Below are 21,790 nucleotides of genomic sequence, written 5' to 3' on the forward strand. Positions count from 1 at the left end.
AGTTCTCAATGTCTCGTTTTAAATGTCAGGGCCCTCGGAAGTCTACCAATGAAGTGTGGAGGTACATTGAGCCTCGTAAATGGGTGTAAAACAGTGATTTATTTGCATGGCTAGCCCGATGCCGAAGCACCACTATTGAAAAAGCTGTTGGTAGCATCGGCTAACTAGCGCCAGATTTTGGAGTGCAGGGGACAAGCCAAGATGGGCTATGAGACATACGTTCACACTCGGTATCATGTTTCAATACACTTTAGGTCAATATCACACCGGAATTCTCCTTTAAGGGTTTTGGTTATATGATATAGATATATCTTTGTCAGAATATTTTCAAATCCAAATGGTTTCATTGTTTTGAGCAAAACACTACACAGAAATTCAATTATTCTCATAGTCATAAATAAATAGAAAGTCAACCATGTTATTGTTCAGATATCATATTTATTGCACTTCCAAATAAACATATTGAACACAGGAAATATTTTGGGGGGAAATTAGATATATGGTCAGTGTGAAGTGAGGGTTGTGCTGTCTGAGTAAGAATGACTTTACATGATCTAGCATTTGTGTGCCAGCACACAATCACACAATGTCCCTCTGACGGTCCACTGCCAGCTGCAGATTGATGACATTGTCCAGTCGGCACACTGTCATAGACATTTCATGTAGCAAACACACATCTGGGTAGTGAAACCCATGTGTGAACCATGGCATTTATATGGCCTGTTTTCCAATACTTTTCTGGTTCTAACAACAAGAACAGATCAGTTGCATCACCCATTTCACTGATCAGAGAGGGTTCTATCTCTGCCCCTGGGTGTGATGGACATCCTGTTGCCATGTTTCAGTCCGAAGAGCAGGGCCGCTCCTTTATCAGTCAGGGACTAACATGAGCGAGAGGGGGGGATTTAGAAAGAGAGAAAGAAAGAAAGAGAGAGAGAGAACAAAAGAAAAACAAGCTTTATTGGAGGGTTCACAGTTAGTAATTTATTATATTTCAGTGTTTTTGTGTGTATGCATATTTCAGAATTCAAAACTTACTTTTGAGTTCAAGGATGAAACTGGATTTCCCTGCAAATGAAAGTAATATTAACTTTGACCTTTAACCACATTGTGAATATTTTATAAAAAAAATGACCAATTTGGCTATTACTACACAGTACACTATATGATTGGCACTGCTGCGGACTGGGTTCATCAACAAAAATAACGCAATAGATCTGTGACAGTGTATGCATCTGTGTACCCGCGTATAGTTGTAGATGTTGTTTAGTGGGTTCATGGCTTTCACCCATTCAGGATATATCAGTTCATATCCAGAATTCTGTTGAAATTCACTGCACAAGAACATAATCAGCATCAGCGCTGAGTGATCTTAGACACCTTGACATTTATATACACAACCATTACAGCCGGGCTACACAAGACCACTACTGAAGCGCTCCTTTCACTGAGTGAAACTGAGTGACTGGTCTCATTTTTTAAGTTGTGCAGCACTCTCACCTCTGCTGTATCCAGTTGCATTGATTATAATGGAAGCCAATTGTTGCAGCAACTAATCTCCATGATTAGAGCGCTTCAGTTGCGCGCCTGGTGTAGCCCCGCTGTCAGTCTTACTGGTATATTGTAAAGATATGCAGAGGGAAAACACACTCACACAGCTCGCTGTATCAGTTCTGCCTGCGTCTCTTGCTCTTTCTGAGCATCCCGGAGTCGTCCCCTCACTGCCAGAGCGGCACTGTTCTGAACGGAGTTCAGATGCAGCACAGAGAGAGAGACAGAGGACAGAACCAGAGAACTGGGAAAGAGAGAGAGAGAGAAGGAGAGCGTGTGTGAGAGAGAGAGAGACAGAGGGAGAGTGTGACAGAGAGAAAATGGAAGAGCAAGAGAGAAAACAGAAAGAGAGTTTTTCATTACTCTTGATTTGTTTTGATAGGCATGAGTACATGAACATGAACACAGAATGCATGGACTCTGTGTTTGTCCTAACCACCTGTTGCTGGTGACCTCCTTGTGCATGGTGATGACTCTGAGCATTCTCAGTCCATCCCTCATCCTATACTTCACCTGAAGCTGTATACATACACTCCCTGTAGACAAGAGAACTGAAAGGGAACAAAGGAAAAGTCAGTGGAATGAAAGAAAAGGGTGCTGCCTAGATTGAGCTGCTGCAGCCAACTCAGTGAAACAGAGTGAAACGAGAAACAGAGATCTATGAGAAAAATCGCCCGAATTCTCCTTTAAGTATGTAGTATCTTGCTCACTAGCTTTCAGTAAACATACCTTTCCCGTCTGTATCACCCACTGCTTACCCTGGCTGTGTGCTAACCTGGACTGTGTGCTTGCCTGGGCTGTGTGCTTACCTTGGCTGTGTTCCTTCTGGTCTCTCAGTCCAAACTGGAGAGTGAGCTCAGTATGTGGCATCACATTCCCAACCTGTCTGACCACACAATGCCCCATCTCCCTTTCCCCTTTCACACATCTGAAGAAGACAGTCACACACACAGTGAAATCCATGCACTCACAATCATTTTGATATACAAAATCTTCTTTCCTTCCTTTCTTTCTTTCTTTCTTCCTTCCTTCCTTCCTTTCTACCTTTCTTTCTTTCTTTCTTCCTTTCTACCTTTCTTTCTTTCTCATTCACACACTCATAATATTCATTTGCGCATGCTTTTGGGTTTGTATTGGTATAGTCCCATAGTCTTACAGTGTGGTGGGCAGCAGCAGAGTGACAGTGCAGTGTGTAGCCTTGGTTCTGTTCTCAATCACTCTGTGAAATGCACTGTAGAGCTTCTCAGGGCTGGAAATGACCACCTGAGATAGAACACAGAGAAATATACAACTACAATATACAAACAAGATAATATGTTAAATCTGTTCTCAAAGGTAGTGCTGAATGTTCTCATCAAAGATCAATTTACAAATCTGCACTGCATCAACAGGCAGAGAGACACACACACACACACACACACACACACACACACACACACACACACACACACACCTCTCCTCCTGTGCAGTCTGCCAGTCTACCCAGTTCATCCAACCTGCAATCTGTCCCCTCAAAAGACATGACTGACACGGTCACCCTGAAAACACAAGGCGAGAGACAGACATATACAGTGATCATCTAATCAGCTAATCAGCATACTCATCTTAGTGAATATCAGACTTAGACCAAATATTGAGTAATTGATTACAGCCATTTAAACAGCTTTGAGTTTGGTGTGTGGCATGCATGACTAGGTGTGTTCAACAAACCCTTTGCTGGCGGCGTACTCTCCCAAGTCCTTGTAGAAGATGCTGGAGGAGACAAGTGTGCAGGAGTCCTTGTCCTCCGCCTCCAGGTCCCCCAGGTCAGTGTTAGCCCTGCCATCTGTACAGATCAGCACCTGACAACCATGGGCTTTACCGTCTTAATTAGGCTATTTGTGATGGCTAATTGACAATTGTTCATTGAAACATATATCAAATATAAAATATAAAACATATATAAATATAAAACTAAACTAGATATAAAACAAAATATAAATTGCATTTGAGTTAAAGCACAGTTAACTTCAACCTAAACTGTTATTCTCATCTTACATTCTGGTAAAATGAATAACCTTTATTTGAAGGGCTTAAAAACATATAACACCTTTGACCCTGGAATCTGAGAGGCCATTCCTATGGCAACAGCAGCAGCAGGACCTAACGCTGTGGCTCCACCTTCTTGAAGCCTGTGATTGGGTAAGAGAGGCAAAGCTTGTATCAGATAGGCAGCCATGTGATGACAGGTGAAAAAACATGCATGGTAGTGGTGCTCCTGACCTAAAGTCAAATATCAGTACTGCATTGCTTCACTGTTATTGTCATCTGATTTCTCTTAGTCCAGACCAGAAAGGGACATAGGGACATATGACTAATTCATATTATTCATATTGCTGCCAACTTCACAAAGCAACAGTACAGTAAGTCATTGCCAGCCACAGCCTTATATATCAAATCACAACAATTTGTCATCATACTCATGATGCATAACTTGTTTCAAGAGATTCAAATATAGCTTAAGAAAATAAATAATATTGGTGTCATTGTCTCAGTCTCGGTGGCCAATCAGTGTCTGTCAGTCACAAGGTCTCAGCACCAGACATGCAAGTGGAGAGAAGAAGAAGTGAGATGGGGTGCATTTGCATCATAGTGCCCCCATCTCTGATGTGGAATACATCTAAACATGTACTGTAATGTTTTGTGATTTCTCTCCCTTCATTACCCATAAATCTCTGCTTGAAAGCCATCCCATGCTTCACTGATTGGGGGTGGCGTTGGAAAGGTGAGGCCTGCATTCTTTAAGAATTCACCCTCTATTAAGTCATCTCCACCTATTCTCCAGGAGATCACATTGGTATGTCCATGCATTGTAACCTAGCAATACAAACAGACTGGCTGTAACCATCAAGACAGTTTGTTGTCTTTGAAAGCAATATCAAACTATCATATTTACATTACATCAAGCCACCTATATTCCTTATTTCACATTAGTTACAGTATGTTAACTCACCGCGGACATGTGAACTCAGTTATTACATGTGGTGAAGTCTATCCATAATTTATAAAAATCCTAAATAATTACACAACCCAGGGCAAAGTAGCTGACTCTAGCAATCCATGGTAGGTCTTAGAATTGTGGCAGCAAGAACAGTGCGATGGGCAGTTTGAGAAGTGTGCGCTGTTGAGTAGACTGGTGCTGGCTATGATAATGTTGTAAGAAGAACTAGTAGAGGAGGACAGAAAAGTGACCTCATTATTGAAGGAGACCAGAGCCACTCGGGTGTTGTGCTCGGTCCGACTGAGATCCCGAACACACTGGAGCAGAGCCTCCTGCACAAACTGGGAACAGAAATGGACACAAAGTCCAGGATTTCCAATATTTAACCCAGACTTAAAAATAGTGATATTTCAATCAGATTTAGCAGTGATTGTCTATTTCTCCAGACCAAAACATCTTAATAAATAATAATAAATCAGTTATTTTTTGAGACAATAAAAACTTTACTATGACATTGTGGCCCCAAACATTATACATGTACGTCTTTTTATTTTAAAAATATATAGCATGATGAAGCAAACAACTATGCTATTCTCACCTCCAGACGTGATTTGTAGACCAGTCCGTCAGTTTCTTGTACCTAAAACAGTTAGCAGAAATCACACATTCTTTATCAGTGACCAGTGTCCACATGTTCACAAGAACACTCACTCACTCACTCACGCACGCACGCACGCACGCACACACGCACGCACGACTCCACCAGCACACCTTGGCAGGGCCCCTCCACCCTGCCAGCCTCCAACCCCTCTCCTGTCTCCCATAGCAATGCCAGACGCCTGCCTGTTGTTACTGTAGGAAGCAGGGCAGTCAGGGAGAGACGTGACACTGATTTGGGAAGGCTGTGGTACAGTAGCGTCAGCTGACCTGTTGGCGTGTTTCACACTCCACTTTTAAGAAGAAAACAGGTGTTTCCACCTGGCGGAGTTTTCCTCGCACAGACACTTCCCTGACTGAGTGCACGTGCCCCTGAGGACTTTGTGTCGTATCTTGGATCTCCTTTTGGATTACCAGAATCGTTTTTTCTACAAAACGTGAACGGGAAAATTCACCGAAGCTTTGGCTGGCCTCAGGGGATCACACATAGTTGTACATGCCCTGGTTAGTCTCCTACATACTCACCCTGGAGGTTATGCTCATGGATCCAGAGATGTCGATGCAGAACACGAGGAGCGTGTCAGGGGCCTGGGCCTCTTGGTCAGGGGTCAGCAGGAAGAGGTTGTCCTCATAGGGAGCCGAGAAGGAGCAGGGCTGGGAAATGGGGGGATCGGCACCGGACGTCTCCCAGGACTGGCAGAAGTAGCAGGACCCCACCTGGACCCCACACAGGGATTGTTAGAGAGGTGCTGGGGTCAGCAAAGAGAGGCTTGTTCATTCAAACTGCTGCTGTCTTTGAAATGCCCAGCATTAGTCCCCAATGCTACTGTAATAAAAATCATTTCCCATGACTGATTAGAATCTATGTGAATGTAGTTATTTATTGACATACTAGTTTTTAAAACCACACACATTCCAGCCAATTTGAATTCTGTTCACCACAATCTAATAAAATAAATGACTAGACTGTCAATTTTCACACACCTGGAGGCCTGATACAGTAGGTTCGATTAGCGATTCAATTAAGTGTAAAGTTGATGAAGTTGCTTAGATAAGCATAGACTAAAGTAATATTTACTGAAACATCAGTGTTTTTATTACCACATTGTCATAGCAGGTATCCAGCACTGAACCACATGCAGGGCATGCTGGGGGCTCTCCATCAATGAACCTGTCTGCAAACACATGCTTCAGTTAACAATAATACTGAGCTCTCCACAACCCATTTCAAGCATATGCTGTCCAAATATTTATGAACCAAATACTGTACATGCACACCAAACTTGCAGTTGTACAGGCAACTTACTATTTGTGTCTGTTACAATTTTATCCAAGTCTATTAGTATGACGTTGGGGTTGCCTGGCAGCGGCTGCTTGTCTGTAGGGCCTGGGTTGAAAAGGGTTGAAATTGAAAAGTAAGTCATTGTGTAGGGTATGTGTAGGGTGTATTTCATACCCAATTGGGCAATCGGGAAATGTCAAACTAACAGAAAAAATGAATGGATCAGTGATTGTAAAATTAAGTTTGAGGGTCATGCAAATTCCGGGAGTTTTTCTGGAGAAACAACAAAGCATGAGGGCGCTGGGAGATGATCTTGAAATACGGGAGAAACCCGGGAAAAATGTGAGTGTTTGCAGGTATGACACTACAGGATGTCAGTGTCAGCATCAGCATCAGCATGTGCTGAGTAGGACAGTGTTGATATTAGCATCAGTGTCATCACTTCTACAGTTTCAATCACTCTTTAGAAGATAGTCTCTCTCACAGGTCATCATTTTTACACACACACACACACACACACACACACACACACACACATCCTGGATATGAACAAACCTTCCTCAAGATACCAACCTGATGGTGGGAAAGGGCAAGGAGTTCTAGGAGGACCTTCAGAGTTGGGGGAGAGTGGGGAGGTTGAGTGAGGAGGGGGCAGGGGGGAGGTGGTGGGGGGAGTGGAGGGGAAGACCTCGGTGTTCACTGGGAACTTTGTCAGGAAGGCAGGGCGAGGAGGAAGAGGAGGGCCTGAGAAGTCACAACAAATAAATAATCTCCTTGAATTTTCAATTCTATTCACTCTTACAATCATCAAAGACACAAACACAACACCCCACTTCACACACATACACAGACACTCACACACACACACACACACACGCACAGACACGCACAGATGCACACGCACACGCACGCGCACGCGCACACGCACACGCACACGCACACAGACACACCTATGAGAGGATGGGTTCTGGGGTGCTCTGGGGAGCTGAAGCGACGTGTCTGGTCCACTTCGTGCCCTGGTAGAACGGAGCAGTAACGCTCTTCCTGTACTTGCTGGCCTTTGGCAAGGCCTGGGCTGACCCTGGGCTCTACAGCCGGGGGACTGGAGGGGGATGACCTTAACCTGGGAGAAGGTGGAGCTGTGAAAGAGTTGATTATCCTCTTAAGTTAAGTCAAGACATTGCACAGGTGTCTGTCACTCACATGTTATGGATCTCAGCATAACTCAGACGAGCAGCACCACCTCAACCAGGAAGTGTAACACAATTTCTAGTGGTGCGGGCACCAGAAACTCTATTTTGTTTCCTGTTCTTAATTTGCGTTCACGTTTCAGAAGTGTTGTTTCTTATGAGGTATGTGGTGCAATGTGATATATCAGTAAACTGATCCTAAATAATACGTTTGGGGCAGGAGAAATATTAATTGTTCTTTAAGACTCTTGCAAGATTGTTTATTTTCAAGATGATTTCTTTGCAAGATTGTAACAGGGGAAATGTTCATCTTGATAAAGATATATAGCTTTTTAATATGTCACGTGCAATCTAGTACATCACAAACGTCTGGTTTTTCAACATTATTTTACAAATACTAATAATATTCACTGCACTGTGAAAGACGATCCTCAACAATCATTTATCAAAAAATCTAAACAAATGAACAAATAGCCCCGTGTTGAGTTTTGTGTTCTCATCTGTCGCATAAGTTACTTATACTCTTTATTTTTTTATAATTATTGTATAATTGCGCATATTTATTATGTTAATAAATAATATGTGGAAGTTATCTGAGAGATGTTTAATGTTCATGGATGGATGATGAAAACGTACTGTACATTAATATGGAGAGAGAAGAAGAAACCTTGACACCCTTCTGATGTGTGCAAAGGCTCCTCATTCCATTTCTCACCTGAGCGGGGGCGTAGATGGGGTGGGGGCTGGTCCACCTGGAGAGTGTTGGGGGACGCTGAAGACGGGGACAGGGGGCCGACCAGCTCTTTGAGGGGAGTAGGAGGAGGTGGAGGGGGGGTGCGTGGACGGACCTTTTTCACAGGGGGTAGTAGGGCTGGAGAAGAGACAGGTGCCATTTCATATCAACTGTACGGTCATTTAGACATGGTTTGTGTGAGATTTGTGCACACACAGGATGTGTGAATACATACCCAACCTGTTTCACTGAAACACATAATATACAGTAACCACTAATGAGACATACTGTAGATTCTGGTGGCACTAATATACAAGCATAGCAGTCCTCTGCAGTGTCCTTCTCTCACACAATCTGTCCCTCTCTCTCAAACATGCAGAAACGGTTCAATGGTATGGGAATAGTAAATGTAATGGCATACCTGAACGTTTAGGTTTCTCAATCGGTGGTGGTACGTAGACATGTTTACATGCAAATTCCATTTCTCATTCCTGGAGCAAGTTCAGATGGAGCAGTGGGTGTGACTTTCATGTATTTTAACCTGTAATTAAAAAAATATTTCGGACGTGATTTCACCACACCTGATATCCTCACCAGTCTTGAGGATATCAACTCAACTCTTGAGCAATCCTTAAAGCATGTGACCATGTCTGGGTAAAAGGCCAAAACACCACATTGATTTCCACAATCGGCAACACTACTTGACAGATAAGTGAGGTTTTAATGTATCTAAATTGGTCCCTTTTGATAAATACCTTGATGAACATGCACTAGCATTTAAGAGAAAAATACAAGAAAGACTAAAAAACAAGCAAATAAAAAGTTGTTAAATGCAGGACATTCAAGTGACAAAGTATTTGTGATACTTCTCTCATGCAGTAACAGGAGTCATGTCTTACCTGTACTGTATGTGGGAGAGAGCCCCAGTCCTGTGCTAGGGAGTTGGAATCCTGAGTTGGAGTCGTCGGTCAGAGTGCAGTGATCTCAGCTAGAACACTGTACTCTGACAGAACCAGTAAAGCCAGTTTCTCTACTTCACTCCTTCTGCACCATGGAGTCGTAAATGTAAAGAATGCGACTAGGCGTATCTATGTGTGTGTAAGTGTGTGCGTGTGTGCGTGAATTGACCTGCACACATTGATGGTGTCCACTTTGATGCGTTGTAGTGCAACTAAGGTTTAAGCACTAGAAAGGACACATAGTATACAGCATATCTTCTTGCTTGAAGCTGAACTTTGCCCTCCCCCCCCCCCTCCAGTGACTGGCATGCAGAACACACCCAAATGTGTTAAGTATGCAGAGGTAGATGTGCAATGTTCCCATGGTTTATGCTTTTAGAACATCTCCCTTTTGAAATGCTGGCTGTACTTCTCCATACATACAAAACTATTCTAACATGACTTATTGCAAGTTTCAGATTCAAAAGGAAACGCCAATCTTGAATTAATCTCTGTTAACCAACACATTATTAAAGGCTGAACTATAATCTATGACTCCCATTTAATCTACCCTCTGTGAAAAATATCCCAAACTCTTCTTATACAAAGGCAAACTTGAAAGGAGACTTTGGCTCCAGAGAGGACAAAAGAACTGAAGCACTGATCCCATTTAGAACGCTTTAGTGTTTTTATTTTGTAGATGTAACAGGAGAGCACTGCTCCTAGTGGCCTTCACACAGCGCTTCACATCTGCTACAGACATTCCACACGGCCTCTGGAAGAAGATGACGTCAGAGGAAGCAACGAGATTGAGTCTGGAACAAGAGTTCTACAGTTTCCAGTCTTGACCACTGGGTCTGGACGACAGGGACAGGCATAGCTGAAGACTCATTTAAACAGTCCATCCATACCACTTGGGGGACACTGTTTTTTAGTGTCACATTTGTGTACACAGGAAAAGTATATGATTTGTTTCAAAGACACACACTTTTGTTTAGGATTCACATTCTCTGGCCTTGCACCTCAGCACCTGTAAACATCTGCAACTGACTGGGGGAAAACTAGCCTGTTCAAACCCAAATCAGGTTTAATTAGAAACTCTATTTAAATTTAATTAGACATTTTGAATACAGTTAACCTTCGTTAAACACCTTGATGTTATCCTATTTTTGGGTTAATATCAATGCATTACTTTCATATCAGAGGGGAAATATACTTTTTTTCTTGGGTTCCAGGCACTGTGGCGCACACAATCAGCTGTCCACATTCTTTATTTCTGGTTGCTACGGTCACAAGAACCAACATCGGGAGCAGCTGCGGCTGAGCCCTCTGGCTCCCCTAGTGGGTGGGAGGTCAGTCTACAATCTCGACGTAATTGGCTGGGTAGAATCCCTCGACCCCGCCCTCCTTCATGCCTCTGCACCAGCCCTGGCCGTCCTCCTCCTCGATCTTCAGGAACTGCTCGCCTGGAGAGACAGGGAGCAGACACTCCTTAAAAGGCCATCCAGGGGAAGCAAGCAAATCATGATCTAATAGAACACCATCCATATTCTGTGATTCAACAGTAAGGAAAGGAAAACATATCAAAACGGTCTCAACACTAATCATCTGAGGGTTTCTAAAGAATGGCCACCTACATATTGAAAATACTCTCTGAATACATACAGATACTGTATACTGTATAGCAAAAAGCAAGTTCATTAATGATTTATTCTGTTTTGTCACAAGAAATGTGACTTTAAATAAATGGGTTTTCCCTGACTCTAAAAATGTAGGGGTCTCTAGGTGCAGAATGGATTTGCATTCATGGAAAGTGGTGGGGGGGGGGGCACTAAACTGAACGTGTAAAGATTAAAAAGAGGGTGAAAGGATGTAGCATAGCCTCCCATCAGTGACTGAAGAGCTCTGTGAAATGTGCTGGGACTAATCTGTGGAGCATGGCTCCTATATTCACAGGGGAATAGATAATTGTGCAAATAGCCAGGAGCAGGTGGGCTTCCTTTTGAGATGGGCTGCATTCAAAATGTACCTGCTTTGAAGGAGAGCTCATCCTCCTCCTCGCCAACGTAATCAAACAAAGCCCGGACTTTCACCCCTCCAATCATCACTCTGAGTGAGACGGAGATCGAGATCGAGACAGAGAGAAGGGAGAGGAGAGAGAAGGAAAAGGATCATAAAAAAACAGATTGCATTCTATTGCAGTATATTACTTCGCCAAATGCCTTTAGGTCTTGTGTGTGTGTGTGTGTGGCAGCAGCAGTGTGCAGTGTGCAGTCTTACGTTCTCTCCTCCAGTCCCCTCTTTGGTTTCTTGCCTCGCTTTGGTTTGTGCAGAGGAGGGATCCACTCCTGATGAAACACACTTTGCTAATGAGTTCCACACACTCACACGAGCAGAATGGATTAACACAGCATCATATCTATGTAGATATCACCATCAAAATATGTGTGAATAAGGATGGCCCAAGAGGGAGAGAATAAAAAATGTATAGCTCTGTGGATAGATAGAAGGATGATGGACAGAGATAATAATATATGGATGGACGGATGGATGTTACCTCTAGTCTTGGCCAGTCGGTGGGCATGCCAGGGCCGTGGTTATTCTTCCACCAGCGCAGATCATCTGGCTCACTTATTGACATCAGTGTGTGGTGCAGCTCACTGTACACAGCCTTCACACTGAGACACACAGAGAGAAGAATGCACACATTTAATAGGCATGCTAAGAATAGATCGTGAGTCAGACACATAATCATGCATCCACATAATAAACATATACATACACTGTTGTTCACAGTATTCACACTAAGGAAACATGTAGACACTCGTATGCACTGGCACTGCACAAACCGACATGTGGCAACATAGACGGCTCAGCTAAATTTCTCACCCCCAACACACACCTCTCATTGTTGGTGACGTCCAAATGACGGTGTATTGACAGGAAGGCTTGCTTGAGAAAGCTGATGCGTTTCCTCTCTTCCTCCTGTGACTTGTCAAAAATAGCCTCCATCTCCTCCATGTATTTAGGGGCATATGATGTCACATCTTCCAGGACTTTCTCATACTTCCCACGGGCCTGTAGGAACACGGTCAGAAATGAACTCCGATCTTTCCTCTCTGACCACACTTACAGGGAGGCGTGACGGGCCGCTATAGGCCCTGGACTCGTTTCTTTCCGCTTGCCTACTTGTCTTCAGGTGCTTCAAGAGCTAACGAGCTGATAAGCTGCACCTGAGAGCAGGTGTCCAGGTAAAAAGGCTGCTTCCTCTCCCCTTGAGAGGGCCATTCTTACTTTGGATTTTGGACATGCAACACTGCCCTCAGACACATTGCAAACGTACATGCATTACTGACGGCCCGGGAAGTAGTGGTAAAATAAGAGGTGGGTAAACTATGACTTCCACATTTTTTTTAATGTGTTTTTTCAAAGAAGGATCATTACATAACATACACAATAGTATATGAAGGGTTCAGGTGCAAAAGCCTCTAAATGCCACCTACGTCAAAAATTAGATAAAGATGGTGAGTGGATGCTCTCCACACAAAGTATACGTTAGTCAAATAATTTAAAGGAGAATTCCGGTGTGATATTGACCTAAAGTGTATCGAAACATCATACCGAGTGTGAACGTATGTCTCATAGCCCATCTCGGCTTGTCCCCTGCACTCCAAAATCTGGCGCTAGTTAGCCGATGCTACCAACATCTTTTTCAATAGTGGTGCTTCGGCATCGGGCTAGCCATGCAAATAAATCACTGTTTTACACCCATTTACGAGGCTCAATGTATCTCCACACTTCATTGGTAGACTTCCGAGGGCCCTGACATTTAAAACGAGACATTGAGAACTTTGAAAAAGCACTGGTAGTTTACTTACAAGACGATTTATACAGACAGTATCTTCACGAAGTTTAGCGTTTGCAGCCATCTTGAATTTAGTCACGATAAGTCGAGCAACGAGTAAGAATGAACAGCTATGATAAGGGATCAGATTCCAAAAATAATTCAGTGGAAATGCATGGATTCCAGTTGCTGCTACTGGAAGAAACTGGAATCCATGCATTTCCACTGAATTATTTTTAGAATCTGATCCCTTATCATACCTGTTCATTCTTACTCGTTGCTCGACTTATCGTGACTAAATTCAAGATGGCTGCAAACGTTAAACTTCGTGAAGATACTGTCTGTATAAATCGTCTTGTAAGTAAACTACCAGTGCTTTTTCAAAGTTCTCAATGTCTCGTTTTAAATGTCAGGGCCCTAGGAAGTCTACCAATGAAGCGTGGAGATACATTGAGCCTCGTAAATGGGTGTAAAACAGTGATTTATTTGCATGGCTAGCCCGATGCCGAAGCACCACTACTGAAAAAGTTGTTGGTAGCATCGGCTAACTAGCGCCAGATTTTGGAGTGCAGGGGACAAGTCGAGATGGGCTATGAGACATACGTTCACACTCGGTATCATGTTTCAATACACTTTAGGTCAATATCACACCGGAATTCTCCTTTAACTTCAAAACCCACTAAATACCACTCTCTTCCTGGTCTGAAATATCGATTTATAGGCAAAAACCAAGGAGCCTGATTTTAAATGCTCATTTAAAAGAAAAGTGGTCAGACGGAGGGTTTTGCATCTGAACTCTTCATATTGACCACAAATGATAATAATTGACTACAACTTCCATAAGGTAGTGAATAGATTATACTCATGGGACTCATTAAGAAAACCTCTTTAAGTTGCTACGAGCACTGGGCATGTGATGTAGGTTGGCTGTGTGAGGGGCCTCACTTTCTCCTTATCCTCGCCGGCCGACTCCGTGGCCTTCACTATCTTGTTGAGTTTCTGTTCACTCAGGGCTGAGTTGTCCTTGGCCGCCTTCTCGCGTTCACTGGCGGCCTGCTCACGCTGGCTGGCCTTGTGGTAGGCTGCACGTGCCTGATCCAGCTAACATCAAACAGAAAAGATACACTATCAATCCATGATCTCACTGACAAAAATATGAACCTTATATCATGAGTACAGGACATTTCAAAGATATATTTCTTTAAATCTACCTATAAATGCCACTTATTAGAAGTGTATTTTTCTGTGTGTATGATCCATAAAACTCAATACTATATAATCATAAATGGATCAAATACATACATTACAAAATATTGTAAGCAGAAACAACATAATGCATAGTCTTGTAGAAAAGCATGGAAGAGCAAAATTCAACTCAAGTCAATTACCATCTTTTCTTTTTCTTATTTGAAGTCACTTTTTTGTATTTCGGTTGGCTTACTTTCTTCAGCTTTTTGGCCCATGGCTTCTGAGCACGTGAGAACTCGGTCTCCAGGTCGTGCGCTTCACGGAAGCCGTAGAACATCTTGCGCGGGAAGGTGTCCTTCTGCCAGGTGCGCACGCGGTCGCCTTCCTCAGCAACGAGGGACTGGGAGATGTTGGAATGCAGGGCGGAGAGACGCTCGGCGGAGGTGAAGAAGCACTGCCACGCCCGCATGAGGGAGCCATACAGAGGCCCTGAGTGGGGACAGAGAAAGAGAGACAGAGACGGACAAAGTGACAACGTTTTAAACATAACTGGAAGCAGTGCATGCACTAATTTCAAAATGAACGAAAATACCAGAATATTAAAAAACTTGATTATTGTGGAAGGTGTTGAGGAAAAATATTGTAAAATATTGGTCCAATCCTGCAACAATTTGCCATGTTCAAATATTTGTCAGGAAGAGGGCAGGCTACACAACATGTAGCAGTAGTATCCTCTCTGTGAACATATAGACTAAAGAGGAGTAGAGACCTTTAATGAGTGGTCTACAGTGTATAGGATATCTTCTGGAAATTGAACATTATAACGTTATAGCGTAATATAAATGTAATAGAAAATCTCCTAAACATAAACGTCAACAATTTTGTTACTATAGGACAGTGTATAAGAGAAGATTATTTATTCTGACTAATGGGCTTGCAGCATGCCGCGTGGCCAAGAGGGAGTTAGTGAGAGAGACGAGGATGAGAACGGACTGGTCTCAGTGATGTTCTTCCATTTGCTGCTCCACTGGCTGAGCTGCTGGGCGTACTGCTTCTCCACGCGGGCACGCTCCTGGAAGCAGGTCACGATGTCATTACACGCCTGGAATGAGTCAGGGGTCCTCTGCACTGTGCGCTGGTAGTTCCCAGGCTGTGACAGAACCAGAGAGGGAGAGAGAGAGAGGTGGAGTGAGAGAGAGGGAATAGAAAAATGTAAGGCTATCACACTTCATTATATGAGGTGTGGCCGGAATAAAAACTCATTAGTGTCTAGATGCTTCAGTCTCTATCCCATCTCCCTCCCCCCCTCCTTCCCTTGGTCCCTGCTGCTTACCATCCAGAAACTCAGTTTGTTGACATCCTCAAGAGGGTCCTTGGGTGGCCCTGTCTCATTTGCATCCATCTGTAAAAAAAATCCCGATTACTGAAGCGGCCATGTGCCAAAGACAAGTCTGCAACAAATGCTTCATACAGTAGTACATCTTCACACAGCAGCCCACACCAGCTGGGCTTCCTGGTCTCTGTCATGTGCTGTGGGCTTTAAGTGGACTAGCCTGCAGAGGCTGCGCATGCCATTTGTGCCCGTTTGGCTCTACTGTAAACAGCCAGGGCGATCCACACAGCTGACACAGTTGGCATTCTGAGTCTGGAAGCTGTCAGAGGGAATAGGGCCCCCACCACATTCCTCCATGTGAGACGGCAGCCAGCCCAAAATAAACAGCAGAGAAAGGTCATACGGCTCTCTCTCTCTCTGTCTCCCTCTCTCTCTCACTCACTCTCACTCTCTCCCTCCCTCTCTCTCTCTTTCTCTCATTAATTCTCTTACTCGCCCTGTCTTTTGCTCTCTGATTCACGACTCAAACTCCGCCCATGATGTGTCACACACGCTTTCCAACTTTTTTTTTCACTTTTCATTTTGTTTTGGCCTGCCCATGACAGCCAGACCATCAACTTGTGTTTACAGTCACACAAACATAGTGGATCAAACTGCATATTGACACAGTGCAACCAGTAGATAGATCACAGTCAGATAGGACCAACTTAAGCACTTTGCAATATGTATGTATATAAAAACTATTAATAGATTAATAATGACAGCAGCCTACTGTAAAGGCAGCAAGATAAAACTGGACAACCACAATATGTCACAACTAGGGATGGCACATTAGAACTGCAAACAGCAATTTTCTACCCATGTCTGTCTCTGTTCTTGTTCTACGCACTGCCTACTAATCATTACCATTGTCTAACAATACCAGACTAACAATCATAAATCATGAATCGTTCTTTTTATAATACACTCATCATGTTTCAGTTGAAGCTGATTTGTCTGGAGGTCCATAATGATCTGCTATGGGACCTCAGACTATATATCATGCAGTTCAGATGTTTCAATGCTTATTCCATTGACAACTGCACAGTGAGTGTTATGAGTGAGGTAGAGATCCAAAATATTTAAGTGCTTAAATTAGCGCATATGCGCCCCTCCCAGCAACGGACTACACACATTCACAGAGATAAACAGATGCACACACATGCCTATACCCACACACACAGACACACACACACACACATTAATAGTCCCCTCGTATTTCTCATGCGACTGCATGTTCACTTTTCGACCTACTTTCCAACTAATGTGTAGAGTCCCACAGATCCACACACACACTCCTTAACTCATACAACGTGGTTCTGAATGTAAAATGACCTGTAGCACATGCAGTAATCACACACTTGAGGAGCAAGGTAGCAGAGTGATTTGACAGACCTTGATCCTGATTCAGCCTCGTAAATGGTAGTGTGGTATAGAGATATAGCTTACCTTACAGTGTTCTCCTGGCCACAGGTGGACGCTCGGTGGACGCTCTTCCGAGAGTTTATCTTCAGTTCTGCTTGTCAACTTTTCTTCTATCCCCTCATTTCTGACCCCCTCTCTCCGTCTCTCTCTCTCTTTGCAGCAGTTTGGGTCTCAACTTGGCTCCGTCAGTGTCATATGATGGCAGCTTTCTCTCTCTCTTGCTCACTCCTCAGTCTCTCTTTCACTCACCCACTCTCTCTCTCTCTTACGCACGCTCTCTCTCCCTCTCTTAAACACACACATACTTACTCACATGCGTTCACACACACACACACACACACACCCACACACACATTCACAGTGGCGTGTTAATGAATCAGTGTGTCCTCACATGGAGTGTATCTGCGGAAATGTGAACTTCTTTTAACCCCCTCTCCGTAACAGGACAGTGCCAAGTGACGGCCAGTCATGCAAGCCAATTAGTGTGCATGTGCTTTTGTGCGAGTGTAAGTATGTGTGTGTGTCCATGTGTAACAAGCGAGTGAAGAGTTTCCAGCTCGCAAGTTCAGAGTTCATACATAGCAAAGTGATTATACATTCTTTGAAATAACAGATACAACAAAAATAAATCCAACATCTCATTTAAAAAATCAGCGTCTTATAAGGGGCTTTCTTAAAATCTACGATCTACCACATGAGTAAAACCCAATTATTGCAGTAATGAGACACAATGTTTTTAATGACTGCATTAATAATACAAAGCCTGCAATTACTTTCAGTGAATTATTTCACTTTAAATGCATTTAGTGCCTAACCAATAATTAAATCGTTACTCCTAATTAGTCTGCACTTGAAATAATAGACCTGGAGGTAGTACTATTGTCTTGGACCAGAGAGAGTTAGAAATATCGAACCTCAGAAAAGGGTTTATGTAGAATGTGTGTAGCACATACATTTATCAAGAAAGAGTAGCTGTCCATGCAGGTAAGGTAAACATGTAAAAATCAGACAGTGATAGTTTGTTTATCATTTATTCAAATATCTTAATAATAACTATATAGCATTATTATCTTTCATTAAAACAATAGAAATTCTGATATATTTCCTTACCTCTGCATACACACGTTCATACTGTATATTGTCTTCATATATAATTTAATTTATAGATTTGACTATGTTCTAAAATATTCTTTTTAAAATATATAGAGGTGCTCTCTACAGAACCCATTCTATGAGAAACCTCCCTTAAGCTAAGAAACAAATAACACACACACTGTGTGTGTGTGTGTGTGTGTGTGTGTGTGGTTTGTGTGTGTTTGTAATCTTGAGTGTGTTTGTAATCTTGAGTGTGTTTGCATGTACTGGCAATGCATCTCTCAACGTTCAAGTGTTTGTGTGAGTGAGTGAGTGAGTGTGTGTGTGTGTGTGTGTGTGTGTCCACTGAATTCACAACAAGTTGATTATGTAGAGAGCATCTCAAGGAGAAACTAAAAGCCCAACAGCCCCCCCGCAGGATTCAGACTATCTGGAAGACAAAGATCCTTTTGGAGCTTGAAAAAGGTGTACATACTTAACCATTATTACTATAACTTTAAACTATAATTATCATCATCATTATCATGATTGCAATTAATGTCTTATATGTCCTCCATCACATCTGATAATAACATCTGTATCAGCAGCACATTATCCTCCCCTGGTCATCCCAGCCATTACTCTTCTCATCACTCTCACCACGTTAATCATCATCACTGTGTCTCCAATATGGAGTCACAATCATGGTGAGTGATTGTGGAGAGGGCAATGTTCCTTAACACAACATCAGAACTTCACATTATATCCATGACGGTGTAATAATAACAATTCCATAAACTGAAAAGTAGTCATCCAGACCCAGTGGAAAAGAAGACATGTAGTAGTGCCTAGCAAATTTAAAACAGCTTGAAGCTTTGCTCTTCCCAGCCACTTCCATGGCTTGGTCAGAGTCTTTGTCTAGCAGATGAAATCGTGTTCATTGATTGGATGATCAGATGAAATCAGCTGACTGATTGGATGATCGATTTTGTTCTGATCACTTTGAATGTCTTTGTTCATTTTGTTAAGTGAGGTGTGTATGTGTGCATGTGTAACTATGTTGTCTGTGTGTGTGTGTGTGTGTGTCTGTGATATTGATGTATCAGTAAGTTGTGTGAAAAGATCTGTATTCCTCTGTACATGATTGTACTGGTTAAACCACAGGTGTGCAGTGAACCACGCAGGAAATCACTTCAAAAAAAAAAAAACAAATTCAGCTCTTTTTTCTCGCTTGCATTTCTCGCCAAGTTATGTTCAGTCATTTCAAGCAATCTCTGTCACCAGCCTCTCAGTTAGCTTAGTTTGTTTGTTAAAAGACTCTCTCCTCCCCCCATTCTCTCAGCTCTGAATCCCTTCATCTTTCATTCTTTCGCTCTGTCCTTCAGATGAAACAGTAGAGACAGAGAAAGGAGAGGAGAGCCTAGGAGAAAAGGGAGGGCAAATCAAGAGGTCAGAAAAAAAGAGAAGAGAAAAAGAGAGAGAATAGAGAATAGTAAAGGGGAAAGTAGAGAGGTATCTTAACCATCTATAGACACTAAACTCTATAGATATACGGATAGATACTTGGAGAAAAGTATAGATCTATAGATCTATACACTGATAGATCTACTATATTAAGGGAAGTCAAAAAAACAATGGCAAACAAGGGAGGGAAGGAGGCAAGTAAAAAGCCAACAAAAGACGCTGTGTCCTCCATGCTAAATCAAAAGAATACCAAGACCAAAACAAAAAGACAGAGAGAGAGATAGAAGAAAAAAGAAGAGAGGTTCTTTGTCTACGTCAAAGAAAAGAGAGAGAGAGAGAGAGAGAGAGAGAGAGATGATGAAAAGAAAGCTCCTCCCTCTTCTACACTCCTGCCTGACGCTCTCTGTTCCCTCACTCTCTCCCTGTGCATCTCCGCTGGGCCGGCCTCACCTGTTGGTGAGTTTGCGGAGCGCCCGCTCGATGTTCATTCGGTGGCCGACCCGGCTCACGCCTAGGTCCAGGAAGTCCTCTTTAGTCAGCGACGGCAGGTGCGAGCCGTCAATCTCGTTGTCCAGGAAGCGTTCCTGGTGCTCGCCCAGGTTCAAGTACACGAGCCAATCGGCAACGTCGTACTTGCTCCAGTAGGGGAGGGGCTTGGTGGCGAAGGGTCTGGCAGGTGGGGGCAGAGTGAAGGGCGGGTAATTGCCACAGGAAGGGGAGGAGACACCCGACAGGAAGTGAGTGGGCGAGAGAGAGCGGGAGACCAGGAGGGGGTTGGAGGCGGACGCTACGGTCGGGGAGAACAGCGGCGGAGGGGTGCTGGGGAAGTACGGATCAGTCAGGGGCATGGAGTGGGCCGGAGGGGTGAGCGGCGGCTGCAGCTCAAACGGGGCGTTGTACAGGGAGCTGGGGAAGAGGGGCAGGGAGGAGGGCCTGGGGGGCCCTGGCTGGGGCCGGTCCGTGCAGGAGATGAGCGGGCTGGGGGCCCGGCGTCGCGGGGAGTGGTGGGACTCGGCACGGCGGAGCTCCGCAGGGGAGTTGAACTGGAACTCGAGGGCTTTGCCGCGATACTTGGAGCGATGCTTTGGGGACGTGGGGTAGGGCGAGTAGGACGGAGACGTAGGGGGGTGGGAGCGAGCGAGCGAGGAAGGTGAGAGGGGCGGAGCAGGGTGAGAGAGGGCGGACGGGGAAAGAGGGGGAGCCGTGTGGGCGAGAGGGGAGGGTGGACACGTCCAGTCTGAGTAGGGCGCAGGCTGAGTGGGGGTGGTGGACTGCAGGAGATTCAGAGGAGATGGGACCAGAGTTGGGGACATGTTGGGGTTGAGGGAAGGGGGTAGGGGTGGTGGAATGGGGTGGTGTATTGGGGAGAGAGGGAGAGTAGGGGACAGGGCCCTATGGAGGACATGAGGGACGGACACAGGGACAGGGAGAGGGGACATGGAGCGGACTAAAGGGGGACTCATGACAGATGTGGCATCCTCCTGAAACCTGACAGAGAGAACAACACACGCACACACAACATACAGACATCATTACATGATTTACTGCCAGGGGAGGCTAGAATGTGACTTTAATAAACTACAAAAGTGTAAACTTATTCATAAAATCTGCTATTTCAACATTTTTACATTCCAATGGAAGGCATCAGTGCTGTTCAATGCAAACACCTGAAATGGCTCCCAGCAGTACTTCTGTCTGACAGGTTAGGAAGTTCCCTGGTGGGTACATAATATGATACTGATAGCAGAAGTGCTTTATTTAGTTACTATGTATTGTCTAATAACACACTGTAAAAATAACAATTTATCAACTCCACATAAACACACTGCATACTGACTGTTCCATTTTTAGCCTCTCAGTTTCCCAAGAAATGCTCAAGAAATTCCGAGTTGGAATGCAGGTAATCTATATTAGCAGGCTAGGTAGCTAGTCTTGACATTATAATAAATAGAGTAGGTTTAACATATTGCATAGCTCTGAATTCATGCCACAAACAAGTACAATGAAAGCTGAAACTCTGGCCAGACTATTCATTGTCAATATATGTGTGTCTGTGAATGATCTAAGTAGTTTGAGAGTAGGGCATGAGTAG

The 21,790-nt window shown here is 43.7% G+C and overlaps 3 protein-coding genes across 8 annotated transcripts in view; all 3 read right to left on the reverse strand.

The window, feature by feature from the left end:
- Positions 1-418: 418 nt before the first annotated feature.
- On the reverse strand, positions 419-9,559 carry LOC121700012 (circularly permutated Ras protein 1-like). Of its 3 annotated transcripts, XM_042082637.1 has the most exons (22): positions 9,303-9,559; positions 8,815-8,939; positions 8,376-8,531; positions 7,421-7,609; positions 7,151-7,214; positions 7,044-7,111; positions 6,495-6,575; positions 6,290-6,363; positions 5,714-5,905; positions 5,130-5,171; positions 4,783-4,872; positions 4,256-4,407; positions 3,641-3,722; positions 3,262-3,392; positions 3,005-3,089; positions 2,708-2,814; positions 2,361-2,479; positions 1,991-2,102; positions 1,655-1,795; positions 1,244-1,334; positions 1,039-1,068; positions 419-881 (listed from the first exon to the last, which is right to left on the reverse strand). In XM_042082637.1, exons 2-22 carry the CDS (start codon positions 8,873-8,875, stop codon positions 780-782), a joined length of 2,169 nt encoding a protein of 722 aa, XP_041938571.1. In that variant the 5' UTR covers positions 8,876-8,939; positions 9,303-9,559; the 3' UTR covers positions 419-779. The 3 variants fall into 3 exon arrangements, with proteins under 3 accessions (XP_041938571.1, XP_041938572.1, XP_041938573.1); XM_042082638.1 differs by lacking the exon at positions 7,421-7,609; XM_042082639.1 differs by lacking the exon at positions 5,714-5,905.
- Positions 9,560-10,000: 441 nt separating this feature from the next.
- Positions 10,001-17,432, reverse strand: LOC121700013 (protein kinase C and casein kinase substrate in neurons protein 3-like). Its single transcript, XM_042082640.1, has 10 exons — positions 17,185-17,432; positions 15,697-15,765; positions 15,357-15,513; positions 14,617-14,852; positions 14,121-14,276; positions 12,234-12,409; positions 11,889-12,009; positions 11,612-11,679; positions 11,361-11,440; positions 10,001-10,797 (listed from the first exon to the last, which is right to left on the reverse strand). The coding sequence occupies exons 2-10, from the start codon at positions 15,763-15,765 to the stop codon at positions 10,685-10,687; spliced, it is 1,176 nt and encodes a 391-aa protein (XP_041938574.1). The 5' UTR covers positions 17,185-17,432; the 3' UTR covers positions 10,001-10,684.
- An 825-nt stretch (positions 17,433-18,257) lies between these two features.
- The window catches only part of LOC121700011 (SH3 and multiple ankyrin repeat domains protein 1-like), a 55,935-nt gene continuing 52,402 nt past the window's right edge, over positions 18,258-21,790 (reverse strand). For all 4 annotated transcript variants that reach the window (XM_042082635.1, XM_042082634.1, XM_042082632.1 and 1 more), the window contains 2 exons: positions 20,149-21,186; positions 18,258-19,654 (listed from right to left, as the gene is read on the reverse strand). In XM_042082635.1, coding sequence (XP_041938569.1) covers positions 19,573-19,654; positions 20,149-21,186 — 1,120 coding nt within the window. In that variant the 3' untranslated portion in view covers positions 18,258-19,572. The remainder of the gene's footprint in view (positions 19,655-20,148; positions 21,187-21,790) is intronic.

The sequence above is a fragment of the Alosa sapidissima genome, chromosome 24 (assembly GCF_018492685.1).
Source record: "Alosa sapidissima isolate fAloSap1 chromosome 24, fAloSap1.pri, whole genome shotgun sequence".
Lineage (NCBI taxonomy): Eukaryota > Metazoa > Chordata > Actinopteri > Clupeiformes > Clupeidae > Alosa > Alosa sapidissima.